Below are 20,386 nucleotides of genomic sequence, written 5' to 3'. Positions count from 1 at the left end.
GAGTTTCTGGGACTCCAATGATTCTTACGTTTTGCTTTTTTTTTCTGTTAAATTTATCGAACATTTCTATTTTCATCTGTTCACAATCTGAGTATTTTCCATTGTCTGATCATTTGCTTTAAGGTTATTTTACAATCTCTTCTGCTCTATAGAGTTATACATTTCATCTTCCAGCTCACTAATTCTGTCTTCAGCTGCTGTTATTCTATTAGAGAGGCTTTCCATAGAGTTTTTTGTTTCCTTTACCATATTTTTCAGTCCCATTATTTTAGTTTGGAGTTTTCCGATTTCTATTTTTGTGGATGTGGATTTGTGGATTGATATGTTCAGATCAATTTATGCTTTGAGTTCAACGAACATCTTCCATATTTCTATTCTAAACTCCTTAACTGAGAGGTTAATTAGGTGGTTGGTATTTTTGGGCTCATCAGAGTTGCCATCTTCATTCTCTATACATGCTGTTGTCCTGCTTTGTTTTCCCATTACCATGCTTTAAGTGTGGCTCTTACTCCGTGCTGCAATGAGGTTCATGTTTTATCAGAAGTACGTGGCAGTGGTCCTTTTTAGGTTAGCCGAGCACCAGGCAAACGCCCTACCTCTGTACTACCGCTCTGGCACTTCTAGATTTTACTTTTAAGAAATCTATCTACTTCAATTTAGTTGCTGACAGCCTCTTTGTAAAGAATATGTGTTCTTGATAGGAAAAATGAGAAGAATTGAAGACTGAAAGTTTTTTCTTGGAAACAGTTCAGTGGCTTGAGTACACGCTTTCTACATTGTAGGTTTTGTGGATGCCATGGGTGTGGCCTTCCCAAAAAGATTTTTTCTACATATTCAGATTTAAACTTATTTTAAATTTAAGTTGCAAGTATTTATGAAGGAAATCCCAAGATGTGCTTGGAGAACTCAGGGGCCACTCTGGTGATATCTGGACTGGCAGTGTGAGTTAGTGCTTCAATACTAGGGTCCTGCAATGTGAGCAGTATAATCCTGAGACCTACTTCGTAGTAGTTGGAGGATACCATGCCTATACTAGGTAGCACTTGGGAGAACTATGAGGTGCTAATGATCTTACACAGGATCTTGTGCATGCAAGGCATAAACTTGACTGTTGAACTACTTCCCTGGTCTTGAGAATTATAAGTACTAGCAAAAATCTCAATCACATGGAAACAAATAAAACTTATTCATAGTTTAGATTATATATATTTAGCCATACCCATCTAGAAGGAAATTTAGATACAGAGTGCCTTTTTTACCATTAAAAATCCCTAAGATTGGGGCCAGAGAGAGTAGAGTTGGTAAATAAATATTTTATAAATACTTATAACTGCAAGGCAATTGCTTTGCATGTGACTGATCTGGATTTAAACTCTTATGTAAACTCTTATGGTTCCTGAGTTTTGCCAGGAGTTATCCCTGAGGGTAGGTAGAACCAACACAGTCAGAAGTGACTCTCATCTCCCCAAATCACTAAGATTAAATTAAGGGCCATTTGAGCAAAATGTAAGATTTGGTATCATAACTTAAAATCAAGAAAAAAAATTGTAATAAAATATTTATATATTTTCAGGCCTCACACTAGATTTACTAAATTATATCTTTGGGCCAAACCCTGGAATATATACTTAATGCTATAATATATGCTATTTATATTAAAATTATAGGTCAAAATTAGATTCATAAAAGAGATGGATAAAAGCAGGGGTCCTCGGGCCCGGAGAGATAGCACAGCAGTGTTTGCCTTGCAAGCAGCCGGTCCAGGACCAAAGGTGGTTGGTTCGAATCCCGGTGTCCCATATGGTCCCCTGTGCCTGCCAGGAGCTATTTCTGAGCAGACAGCCAGGAGTAACCCCTGAGCATCGCCGGGTGTGGCCCAAAAACCAAAAAAAAAAAAAAAAAAGCAGGGGTCTTCAAACATTTTAACCAGATGCCAATTCACTGTCCCTCACACCATTGGAGGGCCGGGCTATAGTTAAAACAACTATTAACAAATTCTATGTATACTACATATATGTTATTTTGAACTAAAAAAGAAACAAATACAATATTAAAAATGAAAATCAAGTAAAGTTAAATCAACAAACTTACCAGTATTTCAATGGGCACTAGTTTGAGGATCAATGCCTGCGAATGAGAGGATGAGAGAGACAGAGAGAAGGAGGGGAGCCAGAGAGTACGGTACACATCTCACATATGTGCATTGTGTTCTCAGGACGAGTCAGCTTTAGAGCACCTGGAAGACAAGATAAATATCTTGGGTAGGCTGAGAGTGGCCTGCTTGCCATAGTTTGATGACTTCTGTATTAAAAAAAATTCTCTGGTACTATGACATGTTATGGTCTATCCTTAGTCATCATCAGAACAAAGGTAACCATATACATATTGTGACTCATAAACTAGTTATTAGATTCTGTGACTCAGTATTTTTATGAGCATGCTAAAGAAGTGGGCTTTATGGGTGGGGGAGGGGATATTGAAGGAATTACAGTGTTCTAACTTTTAACTTTGCTTCTTATCTGCTCTGATACCCCAAAGATAATTTTAACCTCCATTTCAGAATAAAGATGTCTGTTTTGAATTCTTACCTGGTTGGGGGTACCAGTGAGCGAGACTTGGTCAGAAGTTCCCTTTAAATCTAGTTATACAGAAAACTTTGGCAGTCAGAGACAACATATTTTGGTTACCTTTCTTCTTTCATCACTAAAATCATTTTCTTGAAGAAAAGTCACTGAAAGACTTGAATGTCACCTGTAACTCAAAGTACTCAACATTCCTGGTTTATATAGTTCCTTAATACTTCTAGTTTATATTCTTTTTACTCTTCTCACACAACATCCCCTACAATTTTATAATCTTGACTATTAGAAGTAAAAGGAGCTATATGGTTCAGTTAAAATCTGCTTCCTTTAGCTTTTAATTTTTGCAAATAGATTTTATTACCTTTTCTTTACTCAATACTTGAATGACAATTTGTTTTCATATTGATTTTATTCAAATAATTAAGCTCTCTAATAATTTTCAGGAATGTTTCCCTAAAATATGGCAATTAGTGGCGAGAGAGGGGGCTGTTTTAGACTCTGACAACAGAGACATACAATTGTTTTGAGTAATAAGTATAAAATAAGACATGCACAGAAAGGTTGCTTGAAAATAAGATGATATTTTTTTAAATTGGAGAGTCATCAATCTATAACAGAGTTCTGGTGATAGGGTTTTCTATCTATCTATCGACTTTGTCCCTGGCAGTCTGAGTTTATGAATCTCAACTAGAGTTTTATTAAGTAAGTATGATGATTCATCTATTACTGTATGACTCAAGAGCAAACCTTATAGGTTGATATCTGCCTCCACTGACTGTGTTAATCACCCCATGTAGCCACCACCTAAATTTCTGGCCACACTACTCCTAATGCCACTTCTGTATCATGACTTCCTTAGATCCTGCATACCCTAGTCTTCTGGGTCCCATGACTTTACATGTGATTTACATCTCTTTTGAGACAAGAGTGAGTCTATGGCACTGGCTGGTATGAACATCTACATCACGTTTATTTTTATTTACCAGTGTGATTCTGTGGAACTTAAAAATTGAAACTAATATCAACTTTATGCAGTGTTTTTCATCATAAGGTAGCAACGGATGAAAATCAACTTCAAAAGATCAAAAATATAACCAATTATTATAAAATAAATAGCAAGTTATAGGTTATTAATTTAATATAATAATTTTGTCTCAACATAATATAATAACATATTTATGATATTTAATTTTTAGATATGAAGATAAAAAATTGATGTCAAATTTACATTGGATTCTTAAAGGCAATCCAGAATAATACTGATATTCATGTGTAACTTATTGCTTGGTATGCTAAGGGCTAAAATGTTTAGTGATCATGTATTGTTGGTTCAGTAAATTAGAGATATTAGTTCTGAACTGTTAATATATTCTATTTCACTTAAAAAATTTTAACAACCTCCTGACCTAGCAAGACTCACTTTTAGATTTGAAGGAAGTATACATAGCTTCACAGATAAATAACAGCTCAGAAACCTTACAGATTCAAAACCAGCCAAAAACAAACAAACAAAAAAAAAAACTGAAAGATCTGCTTTAAGACAAGAAAGACCAACAGATACACCAAACTCCTACACAAAGATGGCACTAAATCACATGACAATTATTTCTCTCAATGTTAATGTACTAAATGTATCAGTAAAGAGACACAGAGTGACTAAATGGATCACAAACAGAATCTAATCTTCTTCTGCCTACAATAAACAAACCTGAATAGTCAGAATAAACAAATTCAAAACCAAAGGCTGCAGGAAAATCATCCAAGCAAACAACACCCTTATAAAAGCTGGAGTGGCCATACTAATATCAGATGACACACATTTTACACTCAGAAACGTTGTAAGAGGCAAATATTGTCATTTTGTACTAAGGGATATGTATAACAGGAAGAAATCACACTCCTAAACATATATGCATCCAATGAGGGACCAGCAAAGTATTTAATAAAATTGTTGACAAATCTGAAAAAAGATATCAATAACAACACAATAATTGTGGGAGACCTCAACACTGTCCTGTTACCCCTTGAGAAGTCACCAAACTGAAACCCAACAAAAATATACTAGCTCTGAAAAGAGAATGGAAGAGAGTGGGCAAGTAGATATATGTAGGACACTCCATCCCTAGAAGCCTGGATACACATTCTTCTCCAATGCACAAGGCTCATTCTCAAGGAGAGACCACATACTGGTCCATAAAATGTATCTCCATAAAATCAATAGGATAGAAATCATGCTGACTACCTTCCCTGATCACAAAGGGACACAGAAGAAATACTTTAACACCTGGAAATTTAACAGCTTACTACTGAACAACCAGTGGGTCAGAGATAAAATCAAAGAGGAAATCAAAACATTCTTGGAAACAAATGACAATAAAGACACAAATTATCAGAATTTATGGGACACCACAAAAGAAGTACTGAGAGGAAAATTTAGAGCTTGGCAAGCACACATCAGGAAGAAAGGGCCTACATGAATAGCTCAATGACACAAAAACTAAAATTAGAACCAGAAATAGGTAGGCAGAAGGAAATATCAAAGCTTAGAGCAAAAATCAATGAAGTGGAAATCCAGAAAACAATTCGAAAGATCAACAAAAGCAAAAGTTGGTTCTTTGAGAAAAATAAACAAATTTATAAACATTGGCAAAACTCACAAAGAAATAGAGAGAGAAACATGATAAACCGAATTAGAAATGAAAGGGGGAGATCACTACAGATATTGCAGTGATTCAAAGGGTAATCAGGGACTACTTTGAGAAACTCTATGCCATGAAACATGAGAACTTGGTAAAAATGGATAAATTCTTGTACTCTTATAACCTTCCATAGGTAAATATGGATGAGGTAGCATATTGAAACAGTCCATCACTACTGAGGAAATTAAAATGGTGATCAAAAATCTTTCTAAAAACAAAAGCCCAGGCTCAGAAGGGTTTACTAATGAATTCTTTCAAACCTTTCAAGAGGAACTTATATCAATCCTTTTAAGGCTCTTTCAGAAAATTGAAGAAACAGAAAAACTTCCAAATAGTTTCTATGAAGCTAACATCACCTTGATACCTAAATCAGACAGAGATGCTGAAAATAAAATTACAGAACCATATCCCTGATGAACACAGATGCAAAGATCCTCAACAAAATCCTAGCAAACAGGATCCAATGCATCATCAAGAAGGTCATTCACCACGACCAAGTTGGTTTCATCACAAGAATGCAAATATGGTTTAACATCCAAAAAGCAATCAACATTATACACCATATCAACAACAAAAAAAAATCATATGATCATATCAATAGTTAGCAGAGAAAGCTTTGATAAGGTCTAACACCCATTCTTGAAAACCCTCATCAAAATGGGAATGAAAGGAACTTTTCTCAATATAGTCAAGGCATCTATCACAATCCAGTGGTAAATATTATTATCAATGGAGATAAACTAAAAGCCTTTCCTCTAAAATCTGGTACAAGACAAGGTTGCCCTCTCTCACCACTCCTATTCAACATAGTATTGGAAGTACTTGCTATAACGATTTGGCAAGAAAAAGATATCAAAGGCATCCAGATAGATAAGAAGAAGTCAAATTCTTACTGTTTGCAGATGACACAATAATATATTTGGAAAGCCCTAAAGACTCTACCAGAAAGCTTCTAGAAACAATAGATTCATATAGCAAAGTGGCAGGCTACAAAATTAACACACAAAAGTCAATGGCCTTCTTATACAACAATAATGATAGAGAAGAAATGGACATTAAAAAAATAATCCCATTCACATTAGTGGCCTATAAACTCAAATATCTTGGGGTCAACTTAACTAAAGAGGTTAAGGACCTATATAAAAAAAACTACAAAACCCTTCTTCAAGAAATAAGAGAGCACACAGGGAAATGGAGACATGAACACTGCTCATGAATTGACAGTATTAATATAATTAAAATGGCAATACTTCCAATAGCATTGTATAAATGTAATACAATCCCTCTAAGGATAGCTATGATATTTTTCAAAGAAGTGGATTAAACACTCCTGAAACTCTTTTGGAACAATAAACACCCAGGAATAGCTAAAGCAATCTTTGGGAAAAGGAATATGGGAGGCATTACTTTTCCCAATTTTAAACTGTATTACAAAGCAATACTTATCAAAACAGCATGCTATTGGAATAAAAACTGATCCTCAGATCAGTGGAATAGATTTGAGTATTCAGAAAAATTTCCCCAGACATAAAATGAACTAATCTTTGATAAAGGGGCAAGAAAAAGAAAATGGAGCAAGGAAAGCTTCTTCAACAAGGTCTGTTGGCACAACTGGTAGCCACTTTCAAAAAAGTGGTTTCAGACCCCATCTAACACTATGCAAAAGGATCAAATCCAAATAGATTAAAGACCTTGATATCAGGCCTGAAACAATAAGATATATAGAGCAACATGTAAGTAAAACACTATATAAAATTGAGACTAAAGGTATCTTCAAGAAGGAAATAGCAATCTCCAAATAAGTGGAAGCAGAGATAAATAGTTAGGAGTATATTAAGCTGAGAATCTTCTGCACCTCAAAGGTAGTAGTGCCTACGATACAAAAGTTACCCACAGAATGGGAGAAACTATTCACCCAATACCCATCAGACAAGGGGCTAATGTTAGAAAAATACAAATTACTGATGGAACTGAATACGAAACAAAAATATAGCCCAACAAAAATTGGAGAGAAGAAATGAACAGACATTTCCTCAAAGAAGAAATACAAATGACAAAAAAAATACATAAAAAATGCTCTACATCACTATTCATCAGAAAGATGCAAATCAAAACAACAATGAAGTACCATCTCATACCACAGAGACTGTCACACATCACAAAGAAAAAAAGTAATCAGTGCTGGCTGGGATGTGGGGAGAAAGGAACTCTTATTCACTGATGGTGGGGATGCTGTCTAGTCCAGTCTTTATGGAAAACAATATGGAGATTCCTTAAAAAACTGGGAATTGAGCTCCCATATGATCCAGCTATTCCACTCACAGGGATATATTGTAGGAACACAAAAATACAATTCAAAAATCCCTTCCTCACCCTATATTCATTGCAGTGCTATTTACAATAGCCAAACTCTGGAAACAACCAAGAAACCCCTCAACAGATGAATGACTAAAAAACTGTGGTACATATACACAATGAAATATTATAGAGCAGTCAGGAAAGATGAAGTCATGAAATTTCCCTATACGTGGATGTACATGGAATCTATTATGCTGAGTGAAATAAGTCAGAGGGAGAGGGATAGACACAGAATAGTCTCAGTCTTCTATGGTTTTTTTTTTTTTGTTTTGTTTTGTTTTGTTTTTGTTTTTGGGCCACACCCTTTTGATGCTCAGGGGTTACTCCTGGCTACATGCTCAGAAATTGCCCCTGGCTTGGGGAGACCATATGGGACGCCGGGGGATCGAACTGCGGTCCGTCCTACGCTAGCGCTTGCAAGGCAGACACCTTACCTCTAGCGCCACCTTCCCGGCCCCCTTCTATGGGTTTTAAGAAAAATTAAAGACATTACTGTAATAAGACCCAGAGACAATAGAGTTAATGGCTGGAAGGACCGTAAAGACCAGCTTGCAATTTGAAGCTCACCACAACGAGTGGTGAACATGTTTGGGAAATAACTACACAAACAACTAGCATGATAATGTTAAAGAATGAGAGAAGTAGAACGCCTGTCGCTAATACAGGCAGGGCTGGGGGAGGTGGGGATGAATGGTGGTGGGAATTTTGCACTGGTGAAGGGGGGTGTATTCTGTTTATGACTGAAATTCAACTACAAATCTGATTGTAATCATGATGCTTAAATATTTATAAAAAAGAAGACACACCCTGCATGCTATATTATTGGTTCATACTTATATATTAGAATTTTTAGATACACGGTAGAAAATATATTCTGTAACAAATAAACTGTACAACCCAACTTTCACATACATATAACTTAATCAGGTTTCATGTAATTATCATGTTTGTATCTTTATGTCTTCCTTTCGGTTGTTATAATCTCCTTATAGCAATTAATGAGTCATTTTAGTTATTAATGCTGATTAGATCATAAATACACTAGATCATAAATACATAAATACACTAGATCATAAATACATAAATACATACAATAGATCATAAATACATACTAAAATTTTCTAGATTGAGTAGTAACTTATATTTCAAACAAAGTAAAGGTATTATTAGCACATGGAAGTCAATACATTTTGGTCATCTCAACTCTGCTGTTTAATTACTCCATTGTCTATCCAAAACCTAATATTTATAATATGGATTGCTTTTCTCTTGTGTTTTATTTCTCCCAGAATAAAAGAGGATCATTTTTACTATCAATCCTTATAGAAGTGGGTATCATTTTATGTAGATAGCTTAAAGACTCAGCTTTTTCTAAACTACTTTCAAATAAAGATCTGAATTTAAATGTTCTATTAAAATATATTTTATATATATTATAGCAGATATTCAATTAATTTACATTTAATTCAGTAAAATATTGTCTCCACAATTTTAACTATCGGACAAGGTTTAGGAATTTTTTTCCAGTATAATTTCACAAATATGTGTAGTGGAAGTTTATTCTCTTTCTCTGCATTTTATTTAACTTATTCAACAATTACTTCTGAAGGTATGTCACATTTCATGCTCAATAGTAGGCTCTAAAAGGAAAAAAGTAGACAGGAAAGAAAAACAGCTGTTTTAATTAAAAGAGCATAACATTTGGTGTAAAAGTGACCTAAGTTGGACTTAAATTTATACATTCTAGACAACATGCTCTTGTTTAACGTATTTAACCTGTAAGTCCAGATGAAATATATGAAACTGAAACACAGCAAATGCTTTCAAAGTGAAATCTTTGATTAAGTCTGGGAGAAATTGTCTTTGTTTTCACAGAAGCTATGGTGCAGAGGGGAGAAACAATATATGAACATTAGTGCTATTTGAGATAATAGTCTTAAAGGAAACATAAGGAAACAGATGGTGGGAACCTATATTTTACAACCAATTAATTAGGAGTTCACAAACAAAAATGAGACCTTGGGTTTGTCAATTAGCTGTCTGAATCCCAACTCCCTACCTTGTAATCAAGTGTCTGGAAGGCGATAGTTTAACTTAATAATTTATATACCCTGGTTAAAGGAACTCGCAATGAGATGTGCCTGCAACTTCATCTTACACAAAATATCTGTTCTATTACAAATGTTGACAGTCATATATACCCTTATAAATACCTTAGTAACTTATGAAAATATAATAGTGATATAACATTTATGTTGCAAATAATGAAATTCTCAATTTTAACACAATTTAGTTTTCCCATATATCCTCCATGAATAATTTTTCTCTGTAAATATGAGCTTATTATATAACTTAAGTTCATGTTTACCACTTGCCTAGTTTATAGATATCAAAAGTATGTTTTCTAAAATGATTGTTTCTAGCATAGGACTCAAAGAAAACAATACATTTGATATTGATGATACAAATTGCAATCTAACATCACAAATCTATTTCTTTGATTTAAAAAGCAACCATGTAATATATTTTAAAACTTATAATTCTTTAAAGTTTAGATGGAAATTTCACATTGATAATGCCGGTATTTTCATTTTCCTGACGTCATAAAAATGAAATTAGGAAGTCAGAACAATTTAGGAGAGACAATCAGATTAGATTGAATGCAAAAAGCGTACTTGCTGTTTTCTTTTCCAAAATATTCCCTTTCATCTGAACATATTCATCTTCTTATACTTCTTTCACCAGTTTTAAATTTTCCTCTTTAAATTTTCCACAACTCACAAACTAACAAAACATACTTATTTCCAAGTCTTAAAGAAAATATTTCAAATGGGAATTGTCATCTTACCTTTACTGATGAGTCAGTGTTATTGAATACACAGATAAATCAGTTACTTCTATATTGCTTTTGAGAATTCTGCAATCAGCTAACATGCACATAAATTTTTACTTTGTCACATAATTTTAGAAACACATTCAATTCTAAAATAAATTTTCCTAAACTGTTTTATGTCAGGACTTCTTAAACTTTTTTCACTTATGACCCTTTTATTTTTTTAGGTTTTTTTTTTCCGGCCACACCCATTTGATGCCCAGGCGTTACTCCTGGCTAAGCGCTCAGAAATTACCCCTGGCTTGGGGAGATCATCCAGGATGCCGGAGAATCGAACCACGGTCCTTCCTTGGCTAGCCCTTGCAAGGCAGACACCTTACCTCTAGCGCCACCTCATCGGCCCCATTTATGACCCTTTTTGTCCAAGAAAGACAAGTAAAATTGGCCCACCCACAACAATTTTAGTTATGTGATCTCATGTGAGGTCACAATCCATAGTTTAAGAAGCTAGATTCTATGACTATGTCTATATGTCTAGATATCTTACATATTCTATGCTAGTACATATGTGTAATAAGAATTTAAAATTTTTTTTGTTTTGGTTTTGGTTTTTTGGCCCACACCCAGTGACGCTCGGGAGTTATTAATGATTTTTTTGACTGTACAAGGAAAACATTTTTTAAAAGATAGGATAAAATCTTTTATTGGCCAGAAGTTGAGTTGATTAGGAACATCAGAAGACAACCAAATGGCACTGGCAGTTTTGACTTGGGGACTGGGATACTAGGATTGGTCTCTCCAGTCCAGAGAACAGGCTAATGATTAGTTTCTGATACTAGGACTGTTTGTAATTTGCTTACCTGGGGAAAATTTCTGATTTTTTTTAATTTTCATTGTCAGAGGTATAAGTATACATTGATATAAACCTTTGTGGTAGGATCCCGGCATTTTCATTTTAGGTTCTTAGGAGTTTAGTTAACTCAAGTTAACCTTCAATAAAATTAGAGAACAAAACAAAGTTCTAAATTGGCAAAGTTAAGGCCTTTATTCTTATTCACTAAGACCTGTTCGGGGCTTTTCTAACTGCAGATAATCCAGCATTAATCACCCCTTGGTGGAGCTGCATAGAAGAATCCCCAAACTCCTATGAGTTTGATAAATGGCTAAGAACTTGATAATAGAAACTGTGTGTTACTCTAGCCACTTAGGTACCATCTTTCAGAAGTTCTTAGTTTGAGAGATTTAAGTATTTAGGTGACCTGACCTAAATCAACTTTTTTGTTGATTTTTGTGTGTGTGTAAAATGTGAACTTGAATCATACAATTGTAGTAAGGATGCATGACTGAAAGCCATCTGTGACTGAAAAATAAAATAAAATAAAAGCTAGTTTACACTAGAGATTGGATGAAACAGAGAAAGAGAGTTCCAAGCCACTTCCTTAGAGTTAAGAAAAGCTGGGGCAACCTAAGGTGGGGAGAGAGGATAAAGGGACTGGGAGTAGGGAGCAGAGAAAGGGTGTATACAATCATGAATTCATTACAGGGGAGTGGTGAGTCTGCCTGGATAGAGAAGGGCTGCAGTGTGGAAACTTGCAGTATTTTGTGCTTTTGGAGTGGGCTGATAAACTCTCAGAGCTGAAGTATAAAATTGCCCAGTGAATCCCCAGAGCTTTCCCTTGGGCTGCCTTTTGCTAGCAATTCCTTCAAGTTTCTCTGAGAGCTGGTTGCTAAGTACAGTGCGTCCCTGACAACCACACTGATAAGGTTTCCTACCGTTTCTCTTGCTCCTTCCTCTGCCACTCTCTTTCTCACTGGCCAATAGGGGCCAGGCCTTCTGGCAGTGGCCGCCATTGAATGGTCCGCGGGTGCTAACGTCATAGGGGACTAAGTGAGGTCAGGGACTACAGACGGGGGTTCCACCCACTGCAGTAGCAATGGGGTTGTGACCCTGGCTTAGCATAGCAGCCGTTCACAGCCATCCTCAGCTATCTGCTTACTGGTGAGTTTTCTTTGACTCTTGTCATCCTCCTCTGGGACCACACTGTAAGACCCCCCCTTTTCCAACCTGGGCTCCAGCTTCTGACCTCTGAATTCAGGGTGAAGTCTTGGAAACCATGAAAGACCCACTTCTCCCACTGCCTAAAATTAGAACTATACAAACCCACAGGCACCCCTGTACATTCATCTCATGCTTTTGTATCTTACCTTTCTGATGCTTTCTAGATTTATAAAGTTATTTCTAAATGTAGAATCAGGAAAGGGGCACCTGAACCTCTGATCTATGCAAACTCTTGTGATACCTTAAACTCTTGACAGTAGTGTACTTTTCCACCCTGGTGTTTGTATTCCAAGGTCTGCATCAAGAATCTGATCTTCCAAGTGAAGCCAAGGAGAAACAACATAATACCTAGAAGTTCAAAGTTCCAGCTTTTGAAATTTCAAACAGGGGTCTTCTCTCAAGTCTTTGTAGCTATTGCTGAATTTTTGTAGTTTGGCAGTAAGACAATACTTAACTTTGACTACTTTCCAATAAACACACATTTTAGAAATAGGTATAAGTTGTTTGGTTATTGTGGAAAATAATCTTATTACTAGGTAAAGTAATAGAGGTAAATGAGAAAACATTTTATTTACTTAAAAGTCTTAAAAAATGGAAAGATTCTACTCAACAAATGATGTTTAAAATACACACACCCATGTTTCACTTAAAATACAGCAGTTACAATAAAAAGTAAAACACCTTATAGATACACATGAAGCCTCCTCTGTATTCTTGTAAATATAATATTCTCTCCCTATATGTGCCCACCTAACAGAATACAGTGTCAACAAATATCCTGCTTATGTTATACCTTTGCTATTTATGTACATTCCCAGACCAAAATATAGCTCATTTTTAAAGTTTATATACATGCTCCATCTATCATAATTTAGGCCACTCACTTTGCTATTTTATGACAATAGTAGGAGTCTGCCACAGACTATGTATCCATATACCTGTTGATGGCTTTTTAAGTTGTTTCTTTCCAAAATTATTAGAAATATTTTCATGCATTTAAATTGAATATTTCTTGGGCATAGAACTAAGAGCTGAATTGCTGATTCATAGGGAATATTCTTAAACAAAACTTTGCTAGATACTATCACACTACTTACCAATGCTTGATAATACATATTTCCACCATCAATGTTCGTTTTTTATATCAAGGATTATAGAAAGAAATTATCTTTTTCTACATTCTTGTTTAGTATAGAATGAAGAGAAATTATCTAAGGATTAAAACATTTTTCTAAATATTTTGTTTATTAATATATTAGCAATACTTTATTTTTTTTTTTTTCTGGTTTTTGGGCCACACCCGGTAACGCTCAGGGGTTACTCCTGGCTATGTGCTCAGAAGTTGCTCCTGGCTTGGGGGACCATATGGGACACCGGGGGATCGAACCGCGGTCCGTCCAAGGCTAGTGCAGGCAAGGCAGGCACCTTACCTTTTAGCGCCACCGCCCGGCCCCAGCAATACTTTATTTTATTTCAATTTAAGTCTGTAATTAAGTGGGTTTGGCCAAAAAAACCTAAAGGATTGTATGTGATTACTTCAAGCCTATGTTTGCAACTTACCTGAGAAGAATGTCAAATAAGTTATATACTTATTATATCTTCTGCATAAATGAACAATTAAGTTTGTAGACTTTATAATATATTTTTTTTCGGTTTTTGGGCCACACCCAGCGGTGCTCAGGGGTCACTCCTGGCTGTCTGCTCAGAAATAGCTCCTGGCAGGCACGGGGGACCAGATGGGACACCGGGATTCGAACCAACCACCTTAGGTCCTGGATCGGCTGCTTGCAAGGCAAACGCCGCTGTGCTATCTCTCCGGGCCCAGACTTTATAATATTTATAATTTTAAAGTTTACCTAAATGAATTGGTTGCACTTATTTAAGCTAAAGCCACTTTTTGATTACAAATAGCATTTATGGAGTTTTCAAGTACTTACAATCTGTATGATGTTATATTTTAAGCATATTTATGGAAGATAATAACATTTTAGTATGTTACTTTAAGCATTAGTATGCTTACTCCACATACTTTAGTATTTTAATTTTGTGTCACATTTGTTAAAATACTGAAAGTATAATTTAAAAAACACAGTTATATGGTTTAGAAGATTTATTTTTCAAAGCATATTTTCTGTAATTTTCTAGAGAATTTGTTAATTTTGCCTGCAACTATAAAATATTTATAGCAATAAATAATTACCTTAGTTTGTGCTATATGTGCTTTCTAAGTAAGTGACTGACTTAGAATTTAGAGAATAATTTAGATAACATAAAAGATATCTCACTAATATAAGTCATAGGTGTTTGAAAACCATTTTTCCTTAAAAATTTGGCTGTTTTAATGGTAATCAGCTTTGAGTATTTCCCTGCTCCTACCCAACTTGCTTTATTTAAGAATACTACTTCACAATATCTAGCTATAACAGGATCTACAAATTCTCTCATCCCTTCAACTCAAAAAATCCTGCCATGACCTGTTAGGTTTCATTTCTTTTCTTCTAATTTTGGAATTCTTCCTGGCAGAATACTAGAATGATAATTATCATTTACTTCTCTTCTGTAAGAAATCAGAGTTATATACATATTGCCAATGTCTGAACATTCTTGTTTCATGTATTTGTCCTCGTTTTTTTTTAGATAAAAGAAATTATGTCTAGCTTGATCCTTGCTCTCTCTCTCTCTCTCTCTCTCTCTATATATATATATGTATATATGTAATGTATATTATATTTCAGATGCAAGTTTTTTTTTTTTTTGGTTTTTAGGGCCACACTAGTTTGATGCTCAGAGGTTACTCCTGGCTAAGCGCTAAGAAATTGCCCCTGGCTTGGGGGGACCATATGGGACACTGGGGGATCGAACTGCTGTCCTTCCTTGGCTAGCACTTGCAGGCAGACACCTTACCTCTAGCACCACATTACCGGCCCCAGATGCAAGTTTTTGTCTAGATTTTTAGATACAAGACTAAAATTTTTATTGGGTAAGACATTGCTAATTTTCTTGACTAGTAATGACCCAAGCTATGACATTATTGATGTTGATTATTATTCAGTCTTTTTGCATAACACAGAGGATGGAAGACTGGAGTTAAACTTTAGTTGTGGGGAGCTGGAGTGATAACACAGTGGATATTTGACTTGCATGTAGTTCAACCGGGTTTGATTCCTGGTATCCCATACGATACCTAGAACTTTCCAGTAGTGATTTCTGAATGCAATCAGGAGTAATCCCTGAATGCCATGATGTGTGGCCCACAACACCCCCAAAATAATTCAGTTATATTTATGATATGGTATTGTTTTATGTAAAGGGCTCCCCTTTTTAAAAAAAATTCTAGATTCTAAGTTATTTTCCATTTTTTTAGGTGTGAGAAAATTACTGTATCTCACAAGGAGGTCATTAAGTCACTGTTAGAAGATTTAGTAATTTCTTGTTGCTAGTTGATCATTCTGTTACTTCTTTTGTTTCTGAGCATAAAATGGCTTCAAATACGCAGCAGTGTCTAAATTGGTGTGATCCTCTGGGGAGGTAGTATTAGAAAATTGGAGTTGTTGTAGGGGCTGTGAATATAGCTATGTGGTCCATGAATTAACAATCACTTTAGTAAAAAGTCTGCTGGCAGTGGATAGTTTTTTTTCATCACATATAGTTTGAGTGACTTTTGATTTGACCACAATTCTACATATATGTATTTTTGTGGATTGGGTTCAAAAGGCATACTAGTAAAAAAAAATCATCAAACTTTATTTCTGAGAAGAGTAAAGAATTGGATCTGTCTTTACTTTCCTTTATAATAAATGAGTCTGTAGATAGTAACTCCAAATCAAAATGATGTCTGTTTCATGAAAAGTGTGTCGTAGTCTGAAATACTTGGTTTTCTGGAATAGTTATGAACAGAAGTTCGATAATACTACACTTCCTAAGTTGTAAAAAAAGAATAAAGTAAACATTTAGGGTCTAGCAATGTGAGGGATTCAACACAGTTTTTTTTTTTTAGTGCATGTTCTAGAATAGTACACAGAGTGATTAAGAAAATTAATTTTGTTTTTGTTTTTCAGCCACACCTGGTGACGCTCAGGGATTACTCCTAGCTATGTGCTCAGAAATCGCTCCAGACTTGGAGGGACCATATGGGATGCAAGATAATTAATGTTTGTGTTAAAAAGCTTTGTACACATGTATAAATGGTATCTAGGAAGATGCATGGAGTCTTTAAAATGATGTGCTGATTGGGGCTAGAACTATACAACCATGGGAAGTGTGCTTGTCTTGAAAGTGGTTGAGCTTGGCACTCCACATAATTCCCTGAACCCACAATTAATGATCTCTGAGCACAAAATTAGGAGTAAGCCCTGAGCACTGCCGTGTGTGACCTAAATTCCCCACAAAGTAAAATAAAATAATCTGGTAATTATGAAATGTCTGAAAGTAATTAATAAATTAATAAAATCTAATGAAACACATCATTAGTAAGCTTCTCATTATGCCTTTTCTCGGGAGTTTATTTCTAGGGAGAAGAATGAAATTTCCTTTACTTTAAGTAGTATTCTTTGTTAGTAATTTGAAAATGAAAATTTACTGTGCCCAAACTGCACTTAGCTTCCTGACACTTAGAATTGTTTTAATCAGTCCTGACCCCTTTCACTCTGTCCTAGATTCCCAGTATTGGTATTTCTTAGAGGTAACAAGGTGCTAATAAAAACTTTGCTAGTCAAGGTTTTTGCTTTGACTATATTTATATGCCAGTAACACCATTGTTATACAGATTGCTTATTTAGAATGACTTGAGGGTAAGAAGAAGATATGATGCTAAGTAATCCTGGTTACTTAGTACTGCTGATAACACTCCAAAGAAATAAATTCTACAGCTATTCCAAACTTAGAGCAGTAACTGAAGTCTCAGCCTAAATAATTTGTCCAATGGCTCACAGTGGAGACAATAGTAAATAGCAAATGCAGTAGATTCAAATTCCTATGTTTCAGTGTAGTTTAAACTCCTTGATATTTTGTTACAAAACAATATTTATTATACTTTAAAACTATTTAAAATAATAAATTGGCCTACATAAGTGATGTCAATACATTCTTGGAACATATAAATAAAATATTTTGGAATATCTTATGAGTAAGGCCTATATCAAATTTAAATAAATGGCTAATGTGTTAAAAAGCACTGTAATGAACACCAATATATTATTGTTAAGTTTTCACCAAAGATTAATTTAAGTGACCATCTGTTTTCCTTCTTCTCCCATGACTCCCTTTTAAACAGGAGAGAGAGATTCGTTTATTGTATTTGACCATCATGGAGCTTTTAGGTTCTTTAACAGCAACTTATGCCCATCCTCGACCAACATCAACGAATGTTTTACCAGCCATCAGTACCATGGCATCAAGCTACAAGAATAATTTCCCTCACTCCAATTTTGCCCATAGTTTAAGTCTTCCTTGGAGACCAAGTACATATTACAAAGTGGCCTCCAACTCACCAAACTTGGGTCCTTACAGCAACAGATCTCAAAGAGTTTGTGAGAGCACTATGCTCCCCTTTGTTTCCAACAGAACCACGCTATTTACAAGATATACTCCTGAAGATTGGTACAGATCCAACTTAACTAATTTTGTAGAATCTAAAACATCCTGGCATAATTCAGAAAAACTCAGGGTGGATACATCTCGACTGATTCAAGACAAATATCAAAAAACTAGAAAAACACAGAGAAATTCTACTCAAAATTTGGGAGAACGAGTCAATGACATAGGATTTTGGAAATCTGAAATTGCTCATGAGTTGGATGGAATGATTGGGGAGACAAATGAACTAACTGATGTTAAGAAAAAAATGGAGCGTTCTTTGATGGAGACAGAAGCCCCACTTCAGGTAAATATAAGATGTTCTAATAGAAACATTTATTTTGTATTATTTTTCCAAATCATCATGAAGTGGCCCCTTCTCCTTTACTGCACTCCCCTGATCCTTGTAGTAAGATACCTACAAGTCCTTTTGTATTGCCTTTGGGTATTATTTTTATCATAGTATCATTTTTGATACCTCAAAAATGAGTGCTATAATTTGATATCACCTCCTTCTGACTCATTTCACATACATGCAATGGTAAATTTCATGACTTCCATTTTTCTAACAGCTGCATAGTATTCCACTATGTAGATATATCATAGTTTCTTTATTCACTCATTTATTCTTGGGCACTTGGGTTGTTTCCAAATTCTGCATATTGTGAATAGTGCTACAATGAACATATGAGCACAGAGGGCTTTTCTGAATTGTGTTTTGGGGTCACAGGCTATATTCCCAGGAGCAGTATTTCTGGGTCCTATGGTAGCTCAATCTCTAGTTTTTTGAGGAATGTCCACATTGTTTTCCAAAAAGGTCAAACCAATCAACATTCCTATCAACATGAATGAGGGTCTCTTTTCCCCACATCCTTACCAACACTGATTATTTTTCCTTGTAATTAGAATAATTCTCTCTGGCATGAGGTGATAATTTCATTGTTTGTTTTTTATTTGAATTTCCCTGATAATGAGTTTATACACAGCATTTTTCATATGACTTTCGGTCATCTGTTGTTTTAAATTTATTTTTGGATTTTGGGCAACACATGGCTATGCTTAGAGATCACTCTTTCTAGTCCTGTGCTTAGAGATCACTCCTGGTACATTCATAAGAGGAGACCATATGAGGTTCTAAGGAATGAATCCTGGTATGCTTTGTGTAAGGCAAATACCATCCATGCTCTTCTATTACAACAGCCCCAACCTTTTGGGCATTTGTATTTATTCTTTGAATAAGTTTCTGTTCATTTCCTCCCTATTTTTGATAGGGTTGGGTGTTTATCTTTGCAGAGTTATATCAGTTCTTTATTTATATTAGCCCTTAAGGCATACCTTTTTGTTTGTTTGTTTGTTTGTTTTTTTGTTTTTGGGTCACACCCAGCAGCACTCAGGGGTTACTCCTGGATCTCTCCTGGCAGGTTTGGGGGACCATATAGGATGCCAAGATTTGAACCACCTACCTTCTATATGCAGGGCATGCTATCTGTATGCAAGGCATGCTATCTATCCGGCCCCAAGGCATACCTCTTGATCAAAAATTTTTTAACTGGTTTGTCAGTTAACTCACTGTCATTTGCTACTTTATACAGACTAACCCTTTAAATAGAAAATTTTTAAATGCAAAGTTAAATGGTTAATTAAAAAGATGCTTATAAGGGGCCGGATTGATAGCATAGCAGTAGGGCATTTGCTTTCCAGGTGGCTGACCAGGACGGACTGGATTTGATCCCTGGTGTCCCATATGGTTCCCCCCCACAAGCCAAGAGTGATTTCTGAGTGCATAGCACACACCTGAGCATCACTGGGTGTGACCCAAAATGGTGCTTATAATTCACAACATTATTTTGGGGTGAACATGAATTTTTTTCATATTTTAAATAGGCTACTTGGTTATTGCTATCCCTGAATTAATAGTAAAATATTTGAGGAAATAAAGCATTCTTTTAATGTGTTAAGATTTATTTGCAGGGCACAGTGAAATAATCAAATCTGACTATTTTAGTAGATATGGTATGTACATGTGGTAAAATAGAGCAGTGATATTGAGATAATCCACTTGAGATAAACAAGGAACAGCATTTCATTTGTTTGTTGAACTTTTTTTTTTTTATTTTTTAAATTATTCTTTTTTTTTTTTTTGGTTTTTGGGCCACACCCGTTTGACGCTCAGGGGTTACTCCTGGCTATGTGCTCAGAAATCGCCCCTGGCTTGGGGGGACCATATGGGACGCCGGGGGATCGAACCGCGGTCCTTCCTTGGCTAGCGCTTGCAAGGCAG

At 35.4% G+C, this 20,386-nt stretch overlaps 1 protein-coding gene across 1 annotated transcript in view; it reads left to right on the top strand.

The window, feature by feature from the left end:
- The first annotated feature begins 17,836 nt into the window (after positions 1-17,836).
- Positions 17,837-20,386, top strand: part of TEKT3 (tektin 3) — a 48,489-nt gene continuing 45,939 nt past the window's right edge. The window contains exon 1 of the mRNA XM_049776887.1: positions 17,837-18,412. Coding sequence (XP_049632844.1) covers positions 17,837-18,412 — 576 coding nt within the window. The remainder of the gene's footprint in view (positions 18,413-20,386) is intronic.

Source organism: Suncus etruscus, chromosome 7, assembly GCF_024139225.1.
Source record: "Suncus etruscus isolate mSunEtr1 chromosome 7, mSunEtr1.pri.cur, whole genome shotgun sequence".
In the NCBI taxonomy this organism is placed as follows: domain Eukaryota; kingdom Metazoa; phylum Chordata; class Mammalia; order Eulipotyphla; family Soricidae; genus Suncus; species Suncus etruscus.
Note: the sequence above shows the minus strand (reverse complement) of the source record. Positions and strands in the feature narration are given on the sequence as shown.